This window comes from Gopherus evgoodei, chromosome 2 (genome assembly GCF_007399415.2).
Source record: "Gopherus evgoodei ecotype Sinaloan lineage chromosome 2, rGopEvg1_v1.p, whole genome shotgun sequence".
Taxonomy (NCBI): domain Eukaryota; kingdom Metazoa; phylum Chordata; order Testudines; family Testudinidae; genus Gopherus; species Gopherus evgoodei.
Window position 1 is genome coordinate 163,025,134 of NC_044323.1, and position 16,107 is coordinate 163,041,240.

The 16,107-nt window shown below is 46.8% G+C and overlaps 1 protein-coding gene across 6 annotated transcripts in view; it reads left to right on the top strand.

Annotated features, from left to right (window-relative positions):
- Positions 1 to 16,107, top strand: part of TACC1 (transforming acidic coiled-coil containing protein 1) — a 93,107-nt gene that overhangs the window by 63,081 nt on the left and 13,919 nt on the right. For 3 of the 6 annotated variants that reach the window (XM_030552214.1, XM_030552211.1, XM_030552209.1), the window contains exons 3-6: positions 502 to 1,651; positions 3,429 to 3,464; positions 10,230 to 10,290; positions 11,019 to 11,226. In XM_030552214.1, the coding sequence (XP_030408074.1) occupies positions 804 to 1,651; positions 3,429 to 3,464; positions 10,230 to 10,290; positions 11,019 to 11,226 (1,153 nt within the window). In that variant the 5' untranslated portion in view covers positions 502 to 803. The remainder of the gene's footprint in view (positions 1 to 501; positions 1,652 to 3,428; positions 3,465 to 10,229; positions 10,291 to 11,018; positions 11,227 to 16,107) is intronic. The other 3 variants (XM_030552212.1, XM_030552210.1, XM_030552213.1) reach the window with 3 other exon arrangements.

The following is a 16,107-nucleotide window of genomic DNA, read 5'->3' on the forward strand; positions in this document are numbered from 1 at the left end:
GTGGACAATAATGCATTTTGTTGTTTTTATTCTACATTTGCAACCTAGATTTTATACTTGGGAGTCACAATAAACGCTGTCTGATCAGTCCTAGCTAGGGGTTAGGTTCTCTGCAACTCAGATTTGTTAATTTTCCAATCAAGTTTCTAAGCCCATCTTTCTTCTTGGGCATTACGGTGGTAGTACTGTCATAGGGAGAGGATGTTATAGGTTTGTTGGTAGGTGAGTGGCTCTGGTCTGTGAGTGGGCATTCTCTCTCATGGTGACCTTCAGATTCTGGATTGTGTACTTTAAATTCTACAGAATGTATCTGCAGCTGGGGATAAATTAAATCTAAATAAATACATCAATCTTTTTGTCTATGAATCTTGGAGCAGCTTTGAGAAGAGGAAAATCATAGGGACGTCAATCTGTAACTCATTCAGCTGATGTCTAGGTGCAGAATATGCTAGAATGCTATAGAGCAGGCATGGTTTTAATAGCTGCTTTTATCTATTTTAGAATTATGTGAAGATGATGAACAGCTGGTAGCTGAAATTTCTGAGACATACGTACCCCAGAAGCACTCTGAAGATGAAGTGCAATCTCATCTTGCCGTTCTTCAAGCCAACAAGAATTCTAAAGCAGAAACTGACTGCAAACTTGATGAAGACTCATCAGTGACCCGAGTTGCGCCAGAAACGGAGCCGCCTTTGGATATTTCTTCACCATTCACAAAAGAAACCGATTCTCCATCTTCAGTAGTGTTGGCTCCAGACCAGACTTTACCATCCAATGTACCCACAGCTACCCAAGAGTGGGTGATGTCAGAAGAAGACATGGTTGTCACTCTTGAAGGGTTGGCTGATGCTGAGTCAAAGGCTGAAACTTTGGCCCTGGAGTCAGTGCCGAGCAAGAGCAAGCTCAAGAAAGTAAAATCATCTTCCCGTGGAAAGAAAACAGCTGGAGAGACCCCAGAAACAGAAGCACCCACGGAGGGCATCCCTGTCCCCAAAGCATCTTACCAGTTCAGTCCTGCTGAGTATGATGAGAAAATAAACCCCTTTGTGATGGCAGGTTCCAAAATACAAAACTCTCCTTCCGCAGCTCAGCAAACCTTCATGGCTTCAAACAGCGACACCAATGATTCCGGGGTGGAGTTGGCTGAGGAGCCCCGGGGCCATGCTCTGAAGCTGGAATTTGATTTTACGGATGGGGTGGAGAACGGAGAGGTCAAGAAAGCCCTGCCAAAGAAAATTGGCAGAAAATCTGCCAGCAAACTAACCCCTAAACGACAAAGAGAAGCTGCTAATAAACCTGTGAGTGCTGATGGCCTGGAAAAGGCTCCAGCAGAGGTGCCTCTCCCCAAAGCTTTGTACTCGGTGGATCCCAGTCAGTGGGACGACCCTAACTTCAACCCTTTTGGCAGCAGCTCGAACATGCAGAACTCCCCACCCCTCCCAAAGGCTTCCTATCATTTTGACCCCAACAACTTTGACACAGTGGATCCTTTTAAACCAACCAAGAGCTTAGCCAACACAGCTGCTGACTCCTGCCCCACAGCTGATAATAATCTCAATGAAATTCTGGAGTCTCAGACCCTGGAGGTTCAGGATGAGGAGCTGACGGTAGGCAAAGCCTCTCCGAAGAAGGCCAAGTCACGCTTGATAACGTGAGTGATGCCACGTGCTGGGTTGGCTGCTCTTTGTGCTCTCTGTGGGGTCAGGCAGCTGGAGGTTTGCTTTGTGGGATGGCAGCCTGCTTGTTTGTTTCCCAGATGCCTTGGGAGCAATTGCAGTGATGCTCCTGTTTTCTGCCACTTTGTTCTCATCCAGGCTAGTCGTGCTGGTGAATGAGCTGAAAGAGACAACTATGGCAGGCAGCCAGATTCTGCAGTGTCACTACAGTTTGTTCCTGCCCTGTTGTATTTTCACACAGGTGGCCGTGTCTTGTTTTTTTCTCATCCAGTGGTTCTTCATGAATTGACTGGATGAACAAGCCAAATACACTCAGCAGTGCATGTGTTAGTCATAAAAGCCAAGTAGCCTAGTGTCTCTTAGTGGGACCTGGTTGTAAGAAATCACCTGAGATCCTGGCATGTTAGAGAGAACAGGTAGTTGAGATTCCAGTATATGAACTTTAAAATCCCCTGCTGTTAAATGGTTTATTCAAAACAAATCCTTTATGTGAGAGTTGGGCAGGAGGGGGCTTTCCAATGGCTGGCGTGCTGCAGGCTCTGTGGTTCTTCCATTCAATACAAATGGATGTCTCTTTCATCATATATTGCTGAAATGGTTTTCAGGTCATCCTGGAACCTCCTCTTTCATGACGAGAAGCTAATGACGAGAAGTATGGTTAAACAGTCAGGCCGTTTGTTCTGTCGGCTGTATCACATCTGCCCAGACAGCGTGCAGTTTGCCTTCCCTTGCAGGACTATTTTGGTACACATACATGTGGGATTCTTTAAATACATATTTCGTTCTTAAAGCATGCTATTTAAAATGGTCGTGTAAGTACTGAGGTTTCACAGTGCCAACTGGGAATGCAGGCTGAATTGTATCTTATGTCACTGTAAGCCTTTCACCCGTTGTATCTCAGGTTTCTTCCAAGCAGGCTCTGTGCCTTATTGATGTCTCCAGGTGACTTGAGTCCCAGAGTTTGAAGTTGCAACATACAAAACACCAGAAATACAGTTTAATCTTTTGATATAACCCCAATATGTAGTTTGTGAACAGGCAGGAAGGTAGAAAGGATTATTATAAGAGAATCATTTCGCACTAAATATTTGGGTCTTTTTCTTGTAATTATTAACTGACATTCACACGGCCAAAGGGGCAGATGGAACCAGCAGAAGAAGGAGAGGCAGGAAACAGGTTAAATGGGGAAGTTTGGGAAGCACACAGTTTGTGCTTAAATTGACATTAAAAATGAAACAAGCCACCATTCTGCTCACTGGTTGTCTAGGTGAAATTTTAATGAGGGGGGAAACCTGGAGGATGGATTTTAACTGAGAGAGAATGGAGAAAACCTGGCAAACCTGAATGAACTGGTCTCTCTGACATCTTTCAGAAATATCTTGCAAGGAATCTATATTGATCTGTTAAACCCCAGCACTCCTCTGTATTTGTCTCTGAAGTGGTTAAGAGTAAGCAGACAATGGAATATCACTTAAAGTTTCAGGTTCCATCTCTTCTTTATTTAGGAGCAGAATAAACTGTTCCAGGCACCTGCGTCCCGGGGTTTTGGATTTTTGCATGAATGTTCATGTCTTCTCCAATAATAATAAACACTGAATTGGACTATCTCCTATCTGCATGCTCCTCCCCAAAAAAGAGAACTGTGCAACTTGTTACATTTATTCGAATGAGAGATAATATTCAGGTCGTTTCACATGCTTTTTTTTCTCCATCTGTCTGTCTCTCTTTCCTGTCTATTATTTGATGCATCAGGACTACTGAACAAGTGAAATTTCTCTGTTTTCTGTTGTAAGTACTCTCTTCTGTTTTCTTTATTTGTTTCTAGAGTTTATTAGCATTCTCCAACCCCTCTTCTCTCCATGGCATGCAGGCTCCTTCCTACCTTTTGAGTTTCATTGTCTGACTCGTGTTCACACCTCTCAGACCTTATTTCATCAGACAGCTTAGCCCTGTGATGGACTGTGTGCAAAGGAATGAAAAAGGGAGACGGTGGTGGTACTGTGGGTGTGTTTCTGTGCTTGCTACCATGGCATGTCAACTTCCAGTGTGTTTTGATGACATAGAAGTGTATGAAATCAATGTGTTGGTTAGACCAGAGGTTCTCAATCTTTCCAGACAACTGTACCCCTTTCAGGAGGCTGATTTTGCGTACCCCAAGGTTCACCTCACTTAAAAACAAAATCGGACATAAAATCACAAGTGTCACAGTGCACTATTACCCCAATATTGCTTATTTTCTCATTTATACCATGTAATTATAAAATAGATCAATTGGAATATAAATATTGTACTTAAGTTTCAGTGTATAGTATACAGAGCAGTATAAACAAGTCATTGTATGAAATTTTAGATTGTACTGGCTTTGCCGGTGCTTTTTATATAGCCTGTTGTAAAACTAGGGAAATATCTAGCTGAGTTGATGTATCCCGAGGGGTACTCGTACCCCTGGTTGAGAACCACTGGGGCCATAGCTACACTGGCGCTTTACAGCGCTGCAACTTTCGCGCTCAGGAGTTTGAAAAAACCACCCCCCGAACGCTGCAAGATACAGCACTGTAAAGCCTCAGTGTAAACAGTGCCACAGTGCTGGGAGCACAGCTCCCAGCGCTGCAAGCTACACTCGTAGAGGATTTGGAGTACGTGCAGCGCTGGGAGAGCTCTCTCCCAGTGCTGACGCTGCGACCACACTCGAAACTTCAAAGCACTGCCACGGCAGCGCTTTGAAGTGCAAGTGTAGCCATACCCCTAAGTTAGGGGGATCTTCTCCTGGATCCATACACTGTAGAGACAAAGGTTGTTTTTGTCCTTCAGATGATTCTCTCCTCGGGGAGGGGAAGTCTCCCCACCTGACTAGCCTTTGTAAAGTAGTGAGGCAGGCAGCGAATACTAAAGGAATGGCTCCAAGGGCAGGAGACTCAATAGGACAATGGACAGAACAGCTTGAAATAGCTTCACAGAGGCTTTGGGTATGTCTTCACTACCTGCCATATCGGTGGATAGCAATCGATTGCTCGGGGATCGATATATCGCGTCTCATCTAGACGCAATATATCGATCCCCAAACGTGCTTATATCGATTCCGTAACTCCACCAACCCGAACGGAGCTGCGGAATCGACAGGGGGAGCCGCGGACATCGATCCCGCGCCGTGAGGACGGTGAGTAATTCGATCTTAGATACTTCGACTTCAGCTACGTTATTCACGTAGCTGAGGTTGCGTATCTAAGATCGATTTTCCCCCGTAGAGTAGACCAGCCCTATGACGAGCCCAGGGACTCAGAAAACCTGTTTCTTTTTCATACTTCCTGTGGTTATGTCTTTAGGACTTGGGAAGGGTTTACCTGGCTCAGTGCAGATCTCCTGCACAGTAAAATAAACCAGAATGGATTGCAAAGAATAGCAACCTTCAGCAAGGGAAGTATTAGCATTATGAGTTAACTACTACTGGCCCTATCCAGTGATTGGCAAGGAGACGGTAAACAGCTTCTCTCTAGGCAGGGTGGAGACCAAACGCTCTCAGTGCATAGATTAATGTGAATTACTTGTACTGTAGTACCCCCTAGACCCCAGCCAAGATCAGAACTCTGTTGTGCTAGCTGCTGCACAGACACATTGTAAGAGACAGTCCCTGCCTCCGAGATTTTACCATCTAAATAGAACGGACAGACAAATGGTAACAGGAGAAACAGAAAACACAAGTAACTGAAAGTCGTACAGCAGGTCCGTGGGAGAGCCAGGGATAAGGCCCAGATTTTCTGCCTGCCAGGCCAGTGCCCTGTCTTGTTATCTTAGGGTTAGGTTAGAACAGGGGTTCTCAAACTGGGGGCCGAGACCCCTGAGGGGGTCATGAGATTATCACATGGGGGGTCACGAGCTGTCAGCCTCCACCCAAAACCCCGCTTTGCCTCCAGCATTTATAATGCTATTAACTATGTTAAAAAGTGGTTTTAATTTGTAAGAGGGGGGGCGGTTGCACTCAGAGGCTGGATAGGTGAAAGGTGTCACCAGTACAAAAGTTTGAGAAGCACTGGGTTAGAACATCAGGCAGCCAGCCTGTTCAGGAGCTGGTCGTGATGAATGACACCCCACGCTGTCAGAGGAACGTGCCCCGAAGAGTCTGAGCTATCTAGCTGGTATTTGGGCCCAGGCTTGCCGTGAGTGGGGAGAGAATCCTGCCTTTGATGGACTCAAACATTGATGGCACAAAACCATTCTGGTTAATTCTGCTTAGTGACTGGTAGGGGCAGCTGTCTTCACTCCTAGGTTATAGCTCTCACCTTGGGGCGACACCTTTTTGATTGTCTACTTTTTTTAACTGAGCCCCTAAAGCCTGCTTAGAGCAGCCAGATAGACTGAAACATGCTGGGGTATTGTCCCTCACGAGGCTAAGCCTCATCTAGACCCATCACAAAACCTTACAATAGCAAACCAGCATGTGCCACCCCAGCTTGCATCAGCCCCCAACAGTAACACAGCGGTGTGCTCAGCCTGCATGTGTGATCAGCCTGACCATAACAAACTAGTCGTGTACGCCACAGCACTTTGCATGAGCACCCCAGCCACAATGGACCAGTGAAATATTGCGTGTTCTTGTAGGAAAGTATTTCCCCCCCTTGCTGTGTTTTTCCCAGTGTTGTCACTGTGGAAGTTCTGCACTTTCCCTTGTGCTTTCCTGTAGTAACGAGGAGAGCAGCAGAGATCGTCTGACACCAGGTTTCTAGGGTCCTTTTACTCTCCTGGAACAGATGGACTCATCTTACTCGTGACTGTCTAACACCGCCCATCACCCACTCCGGAGAGCAGCCGAGGAGATAGGATTTATATAGGTTATGCTGGTAGATTTAGGGAAATTCAGAACTATCTGGAATGGGAGACTTACCCATAGTTTATTTACATTATGTTACCCCATTTGTGCCTTTATTGTCTGCGTAGTTCTCAGCTAGAGATGCCAGCAGAGAAAGGGTCAGTTACAGTATGTACAATACTGAACAGTATTCAGCAAAACTGAATGCAAATGTTGGCATTTGCCTTCAGACTGAAAACTGACCAGCCTTTCTGGACTATTGGTGTTTTGTTTTTTAATTGGGACTTATGGACTAGGGAGCTTCCTATTGTACACATATTTAGGAATCCATTTACCAGACCTATTCCTGAGCTGAATGCAATCTTCTTTGCTTTAGTTGAGTCCCAAGTACTGGCACCCAATGTGCTGTAGAAAGAAGGTAATTCATGGCCTGCTTTCCTTAGTTTGTGTAGTCCCATATCCCTGTTGACTCTGGTAGCCTCAGGGTTTGCTGATTGAAAGCCATGGAGGTTATTGAAGCAGGTCACTTTATATTGATGCTCCAGGATTAGAACAACAGCAGAAGAGCACAAATGTGTCTAGCAGAGAGAAGCAAAACTTAGCTGGCTAGTGGAATGTGAGTAATAGCAACCTATGGCTGAGAGCAGCTTAGCCTGGTTCTTCTCCTTCCCTCAAGCTTGTGGATCGCATACCAGGGGATAGGGTACTCTGGTCAAACTGGTTACCAGATGATATGAGAACCCTCTCCCCAGCAGGTCGCATTGTGGCCCTCTTCTGTACCTATGAAGATTGCTATCTGCCACGCCCCATTGGACTTGAGATTCAACCGCTTGTGTTAGAACCTTATGAAGAAAACTGAAGTTGAGTGAGTGGGGTTTTGAGGCAGACACAGATTTGAATGTTAGCTTCCAAATCAGATTCCCTCATGGGCCAGCATATAATGGATTTCATTGTGCTCTGTTGGAGTACTAGTAATCCCTGCATGGAGAGTGTCCATGAGGGAAAATGGGCAGAGGCGCGAAAACAGAACAGGGCTATTTGAGAGTGAACTGAGGGGGGGAGAAGGGGATTATTATGGAGTAGGGCAGTGGTCCCCAACCTTTTCAGTGTGGCGGACGCTTGACGACTAGCCACCAAGGAGCATGGCCGCTGGACAAGCAGCTGCCGAAATGCTGCCGAGAAGCGGCCGCTTGACATTGATGTCTTGACGTTGCCACTTCTCTGCGGCATTTCGGCAGCTGCTTTTCTATCAGCCAGTAGGCGGGCGCACATAGATGCCACGGGCAGGCACCATGGCACCCACGGGCACCACGTTGGGGACTCCTGGAGTAGGGCCTCAATGCAAATCTTTTCATACTTCAGCACTGCAAAATTGCTGGTAAGGAGCATTGAGAAAGCAGGGGGCAGTGATCCTTCCTGTAAATGTCTGTAAGATCTGTCTTAAGCTCAGCAAATGTTTGTCCTCTGGGGAACCAAAAACCAAGGGCTGGAACAATAGGTTGCTAACTGGGGCAATGAGGTGGTGGTGAAACTTTGCTCCCTGCCAAGATGGTGAAACATGACTTCCTGTGCTGTGTGAGAGAGATGAATGCACTTGTGCATGTTATCCTGCTGCAAGGCAGGTGTCCCCATTTCCTCTTGTGCCCCAGAGACTCCTGCCTCCACATCCCTCGGTGCATGCTCCAAGTCCATGGGACAAGGCCAGTCTGTTTTGCCAAATGCCAGAATGAGAATAGTGCCTCTCAGCCCTGCATGCTTGACTGCTCAGTTCAGAGAGCCTGAGTTATTTTCTGCTGGATTCGGCCCTGGAAGCTCAGTGCTGTCTGCTAGATTTGTTTAACACATTGGTTGAAATGAATCAACATGGAGTCCAAGAAAAAACAGACCCTTAACCCAAGCAAAGCTCAGCACAGGGCCTAAAGCAAGGATGCAACCTGGTGGGAAAGTGAAACCACACTTGCTGATTGTGGCTATGAATGTAGATTGGGCAGAATGCGGCTACCCAGCTCCTCAATGGGCTGACAACTGGGAACATGTACCAAGCTACCATGTCTCACCCCCGTGCTATGGTGTGACGAACTGGGAAAGTTCTTAATGTTTTCTCTGAATACTGTATTGGTGCCTCAGTGTCCCCATGGCAGTTCTTAAGTATCTGGCAGAGCCAAGGGCCAGTGCACCTAAATGCCTGACACTCTGTCTCCTAGCAACTGATGGCCTGGGCCCCTCCTCTGCAAAGGTGCCAACTGAAGGTGTTGGAGACAAAGGGATCAGGTGACCTCCTGGCCCGGGAAAGGAGCTGAGCAGAGAGGAGGGGCTGGGAGAGGTTGTTAGTCTGGAGCTGGCTGGGGTCAAGGGTGGAGGGCAGACCTGAGGGTCTGGCTCACTGCCCCCCAGAATGGACCCAGCCGAGGGGTCCGGTTCGCTGTATCTACAAGCTCTGTTTTAGACCCTGTTCCTGTCATCGAATAAACCTCTGTTTTACTGGCTGGCTGAGAGTCACGTCTGACTGCAAAGTGGGGGTGCAGAACCCGGTGGCTTCCCCAGGACCCCGCTGGGGCAGGCTCGCTGTGGGAAGCGCACGGAGGGGCAGAGGATGCTGAATGCTCCAAGGAGAGACCCAGGAGGTGAAGCTGTGTGACCTTCTTGCCCTGAACAAGTCTGCTCCAAGGGAGAGGAGGTTCCCCAAAGTCCTGACTGGCTTGGTGGGGTGCAGTTCCAGAGCATCGCCCGGTGACTCCGTGACATATGGTCTCTCCACTGATTCCTGGTCTGCTTCCAGAGTTAATTCAAGGCCTGGGCCATCAGTGTGTTAGGACCCAGATACACCTATAACCACATCTCCATTCAGGATTTACTATTGACAGTGCAGCTTGCAAAACCCAGGACTAAATGCCTGAGAACTGGAGATGGAGCATTCTCATTTGAGGGGATCCATGTCTGGAATGAGCCACAAGAAGAGCTCAGAGTCACCCTGAGCTTAGCCTTCTTTAGGGAATACTGCAGCACGCTCCTCTTTGAGACGTCGTTTTCACCGTCACTCGATAGATCATTAAAATACAAAGGAATGAAATGAGTCTGCCCTTCACACCAAGCAGAGTGCACTACGACCAGGGAAGAGAGAAGAGCAGAAGACCCCATAAAGTCTGTTCGGGCCTGGCTGTGCATATCTGACTTGCTAGGAAAGGTGCGGATACTATGGAGATGAGCGCTATGCAGAACCGCGAGGTAGATAGAACAGAGTAACACATGGCTTTGGGGAGACATGCACTGGTGCTTGTGGAGGGTCTCTTTGTTGGAATGGTTCGTCCTACTGGAAGACCAACATGCATGTTAAACCCCTGGATAATATCTCCAGATAAAGCTTTAGAGATTCAGGCCAATGACCTAGTAAGAGAAACCCTTTTTGGCCGAGCTTATTGTTGTTTGTAATCCTCTCCATCAGCAGGCGAGAGCTGACTGGAGATGCTTCCTCTGGGCTTTTCCTTTGCAAAGGAGTAAACATTCTGAAGAAAACAACGGTTGGTTGGTTGGTTTGGGTTGTTTTTTTGTTTTGCTTTAAGAACGTGCTTTGCCATAATATTTTCCTAATGAGTGCTTGGGGCTGTCCCATCAGCAGAATGCAATGCAAGCACCGGGGCTGCCCTTCATTTGCTTCAGCCTCTCTCTGCACATGCTGCTTCTTCCACCCATCCTCCTCCTGGTGAGAACAGCAAAGCTGGGTCTGAATCTGTCTCTTTTTCTTGTTGCAGGAGTGGTTGCAAGGTGAAGAAATATGAGATGCAATCCCTGGTCCTGGATGTTTGCACTCAGGTACAGTTAAGCAAATGGTACTTACCTGTGTTCTTCGGAGGCCAGCAGGAGCTTGTGTGTGGGCAGTGAGCATGTTGAGAAGGAGGAGGATTTGCAATCCTGATTCAGGGATGTCTTTCCTGATACCAGTCTGATGTAGGGGGGACATAATCATGAGAAGAGCTTGGAGGGCTTAGCTTTAAACTGATATTTACCTGTAACAACCCAGAACCAGCCTGCAGATGTCCCGGAAAACACTAGAATGCACTACATCCCCCTTGTCCGATGAAAATCGCTCTCAACATCGCCAAATCCTGGCTTCTGGGAGCAGGTGAACAACATGAGGAGGAGCTGGAAGAATCCACGATGGAGATGTTTTATGTGCAACTATCCGATAATCCTTCCCCTCCCTGCCCTGATAAGTTTTTTGGCCAATAAATGAAACCATGGTCTCTACATTTCTGTGTTGTTCATAGGAGGGAACTGGGGCAATTCCTTGGAAGTGTCCCCTGTCCATTTCTGGGGCAGCGGTGCAGTGCCAAGTTTTGTGATCACACAGCTTGATGGATTTTGTCCATTCCTTTCTGCCATGTGTTTCTCTCTTCCAAAACCTTCCTGAGGTGCCAATAGGAGCAGCTTGCCCGCTTGATGAGTTTTCTTTTGTTTTTCATTAGCTGTTCTGATGATGCATTAGCCTGATCCCGATGGATTAGTTTAGCCCTGCTGAATTGCCTGCCTTGATCCCACAGGATGAAGGAGCATTGATCTCAAAAATCCCAGATGTTGCAAACTGTGATGGCCACGCTACTGATGAAGAGAAGCTGGCATCTACATCCTCCAGTCAGAAACCATCCGGGCCAGAGGTGAAAGGTGAGCCAGAAGACGACCTGGAGTACTTTGAATGTTCCAATGTTCCTGTATCTACCATAAATCATGCGTTTTCATCCTCAGAAGCAGGTATGGAAGCATATATCTATTTATATCTCTCTCTAACGCTATAGACATATACAGCATGTAGGCTCAGAAATCCAAGTGACCTCTAAAATAACCTCTAACGGCAAACAGAGCAGTGTGAGCAGCAGCATCTCACATCTTATTTACATTAATTGGGCAGGAAGCTACAGTATATTCTAGTTAAAGGCTCAAATTGCTCATCTGTATTATTTACATTACGAAAAGTCAGTGATTGTAGGTTGGTTTTATATAGGCCCTTTTTAATTTTAGTGCTGTACAGAAGCTCACAGCATTACATTAGAAAGTTCATCTCCATGGCCACTGACGGAAACTGGCTCAGACAATGGATGTATAGAATAAATCCAGGATCACAAACAGTCCTCTCTCTCACAACACTGGTTCTCTTGCTGCCTTGCCGCTTTTGCAAATTCCCTGTCTAAGCCATGAGTCTGTTCTGTCATGTGAATCCAGTGGGGTGAAGTGGGACCAAACTTTTATCAAGCCGAAAACCAGCTTGTGCTCTTTCAGAACAATCAAACATGAATCAAAAATCAATTCCTGTGGGTGCGCTATTGCTTTTTTGACATCTGCCCAGTGTGAGCGTGGGGAGACTGAGAGTTGGTAACATGTGGACTGATATTTAGTAACAGTAATTAGAAGAAGTGTGAGCAATTTATATAACACGTGTTCAAAGCACTATTCAGATGTTAACTAGTCCTCACAGCCCAGTAAGGTAGCTCATCCCTCAAGGTATTCTCTTCATTTTACGGATGAGGCCACTAGGGGCACGGCTACTCTTGCAGACTTAGAGCGCTGTAAGTTAAACCCACCTTCATAGACGGCAGTAGGGAAAGCGCTGCAGTCTGTCCACACTGACAGCTTCAAGCGCATTGGCGTGGCCACATTTGTGGCACTGGGAGCAGTGTCTTATGGGCAGCTATCCCATCATGCAAGTGACTGCAGCTTGCTTTTCGAATGGGTGGAGTGGGGTGGGGTGGGGTGGAGTGTGACAGGGAGTGTGTTATGCCTATGTGGGAGGAGAGAGAGAGTCGGTTTTTGGGGTGCTGAGAGTGTGTCAGCATGCTGTCTTGTAAGTTCAGACCCCCGTCCTCCCGCTTCTCTCTCACTCAAAGCAAACAGTACCTTTTCTCGGAGCTGATAAGCAGCGAGCTTCTCCAAAATGGAGCTTTGAAAGGGCATTTCCACATTCCTGCAGCCGATTTCACGACAAGAGTGGCCACTTGACTTAAGGGGATTGTGGGATGTTTCCGGAGGCTGATCAGAGCACAGTAACGCAACACCTCGTTCACACCAGCGCCACGGCACTCCAGTGGGGGCTTAGCAAACGTTATTCCACTCACTGAGGTGGAGTACCAGCAGCACTGTAGCTGTGGAGTCAGAGCGCTCTACGTGCCTTGCCAGTGTGGACGAGAAATGAGCTAGGGCACCCGAGGCTCCTTTATTGCACTGTAACTCGTAAGTGTAACCAATGAGACACAGACTGGTTAAGCTGACTTGCCTAAGGGTCACACATTAATTCGAGTTAGACTAGAAATTGGATGTGCCTAGATTTTAGTCCCAGGACCTGTCTACTAGATCATGTAGATTTGTATATTAAAGAGTCATATAAATGAAAACTGTTCTGGATACATGCCTGTAAGGACATTTGGATTTTCTAAGCAAGGTCTGCAGAAACAGTTGTGGCAGTATTTTGTCTTCTATTGTATTTGCAGCTCCAGCCAATCCATTTTGAAATAATTAAAAGTCAGCAAGGGTGATATTAAATCAATGTCAAAGTTACAGGTGAGAACGGCAAAAACTGCCACACTGAAAATTTGCAGCCATCTCCTGGCAAGTTTTGTTTCTTACACATTAATCATTTCTCCTGAAATGTGAGAAATAACTGTAATAGTCTCTGTGGGCATATTTCCTGGAGGAGAGAATTCTTACTTCTCTCTACATGGGAGGTCACCGTTGAAAATTAACTGCGCCACGAGCTGTTGAGTATTCCAGGGAAATAAAGGTTTCGTGGGATAAGGAGAAAAACAATTATTTCACATATTTGTTCTTGTAGACTCACAGGGCCTGATTCCCCAGCACCCTGCTCTTTGGGTAGCCATGCGTCACAGTGCAAAACTTACATCTTTCCCACCATTCTGATTTGGTTGCATTCGGCACTCACTTTCCACTGAGGGAAGAGATTGGCCACGGTGCAAGGCAATGCAGAATCAGGCCTACTGAAAATCTAGACAATAAAAAATAACAATAGACCAAGTGGAGAAAATGAACTAGAATTTGTAGCAGTGGAGAGTGAGCCCTTTCACTTCCTGCTTTCCATCATAATTGTATTCTGATGATACATTTGCTTTTGCCAATCACATTCACAGAGCACCACGGTGTAATTTAGGAACATAGGGTTAATAAATTATATACTGGAGTCATGTAGGGTTGCACAATTTCCACAGACATCAGTTATTGGAGGAGGCAGCTTTTGTCTACTCTCCTCTGCTGCTGGTGAGAACAGAAAGGAACATTTGAACCACTCTCTTGACAGATCATCAGGGCCAGTTGGTGTGAGGCTTATAGTTGTGTTATTCAGAGTGGGGGGAACAGCTGTTGCTTGCCACCACCTGCAGTATCAACAGCCTTTCATCCCAAATGATCTCTCCGCTTTACAGAGACTATATATGTGTGAGTCATTGCAACCATCACTGAAATGCAGACACATCTCAGGTGGAACGCAGCACCAGTAATTAACCCTATGGAATGATTTTACCAAGGTTTGTGGTGGGTTCTCTATTACTGGCATTTCTAAATCAAGACTGGATGTTTTTCTGAAAGATTTACTCTAGTTAGGAAGGAATTCAGGGCCGTCCTATGGCCTGTGTTATACAGGAACTCAGATTGGAGGGGCACAATGGTCTTTTTTGGCCGAAGAGTATACAAACCTGTTTGGTAGCATGCAGGGAGTGAAGGATCTTGCACTCAGTCAGTATTCAGCGTCACATTTGTTGCCGGTGGTTGTGCAAATCCAGATTGTGGAGCTGGAGAGTGGTGGAAAGATGGGAGACATCTTGTGTGCATGCCAAACTGAGTATGGTTCTGGAAAGGTCAGTGGCTGTGGTCAAAACTGCTCAGAGGCAGCACCCTGGAGGACTGAAATTGCCCTTCCTCCTCTTGGTGTGTGACAATGTCTCCAAGTGGCAGCAGGGGAGAGTATGGGGGGCAGAGGCATGGTGGGCACCTCCCTCCCTCCTCTCGGAAACCAACCAGCATTGCTACTCTAAGTGGTAATGGAGAAAATGGGCCATCAGGGCAGCATCTTGTCAAGCACAAAGATGGGGAAAAACCCTGCCCTTAAATGCTTATTCGGACAGAGCTGGCTCTGAGGCCAAAGCACAGTGAGGGGACGGGTGTCCTGGGGCACAGGAAGCCAGAGGAAACCCATGAACACACATCAGAGGCAAAATTTGTTCATGGACAGTCCCAACTCCCAACTGCTCTGTCTTTTTTAAATGTCCTACAGTCTCTACATTTACCAACAATCTGATGCAGATGGGGGTAAATTCGAAACTTGGGAAAATACCTTGTCACTGCCAAGGTCAGGATCCAGCAGCCGAGGGGAGTGGTGTGAATGGCACCTGTCAAGGACAACTGCACATGGCAGCATGGCCACGAAAGCGTTCTTCCCCCCTTTGCTCTGAGTTCAGCAGAAGGGAAGCCCTACGGGGTGGGTAATGCTGAATCAGCAAGCCCACCGCTTTGCTGCCGCTCTTGTTCTTGGGTGCCCTTGTGGGGAGCGGGCCAGTGATTTTCATTTGGAGGGGAAGAGTCCTCACTCCCTTGATTGCACTTACATGGATCCCTTTATCCCCACGCCCATTGAGCAGATGGACACCAGCCCTTTACAGAGATGCTAAGGGCTGGCTGTCCTTAAGAGTGAGAGTCAAGGCCAAAGAGAGACACTTTCCAGAAGGTGTGCTAGGTCATTGCTTAAGACAGGGACTCTCATCTTTGGTCCTTGGTGACATCCAATGGGCCAGCTGTTTAATTCAACCAGCACTTAATAGTTTGTTTTAAAATGTACGGTGCTTAATATTGCATAGGAAATGCTTCATTGTCCTAATTCACACTAAAGGCTAGGACACGTGAGAATTCTATGTGCCGTGCAAACTAGTGGATTTTAATCAAGACAATTGTTTGCTGGTTGGAACAAAAACCTGGGTGGTTGGAGATCACTGAGGACATTAATTTGCTCAGTGCAGTTTAAATATGGAACTGTATTTTGCAGAAGCTGCAAACTTTTGATCAAGTCCAACTCGTTTTTTGGGCAAACTCATATTTTTTTGCCCATCCAGTATTCACACGCACAATCCCCACGTAACCTCCTCTGTCCTCTTGCACATGTATCGCACAAAGGCCCGTAGTCTCCATGGTTACTGCAGTATACAAGCTTGGGAAACATCTTTCCAAGCTTACTGTTGTCTCCTGCAGTGCCTGAGTAAAAATATTTGAAATCTCTATATATTTACTTAAAACTGAGATAAGCTTAGGAGTGTGTGTGAGAGTGAGCGAGCGTGCTAGGGAGTGAGTCTCGCACCCACTGAGTGAGACTTGCACCACCTTGCCTCCTGCAGGACCTCTCTACAGATTGGCCTGCAAAGGATGCTGAATGAGTGAAGCAGCTCATCCCTTCTAAGCTCCATCACGTGATGGGTTTTCCCCTTAACTCTGATCTCCTTTGTGCCCATCCATTACTCCTGTCTTGAGCCCCGGGGCTAGAGCAAAACCTCTGTGCCTGACCCAGAGCTCTCAGGGTAGGCAGTTGCCACCTATGCTGCACATCACCTTATCCCGTAGGGACTATTAATTCTAATAATATCT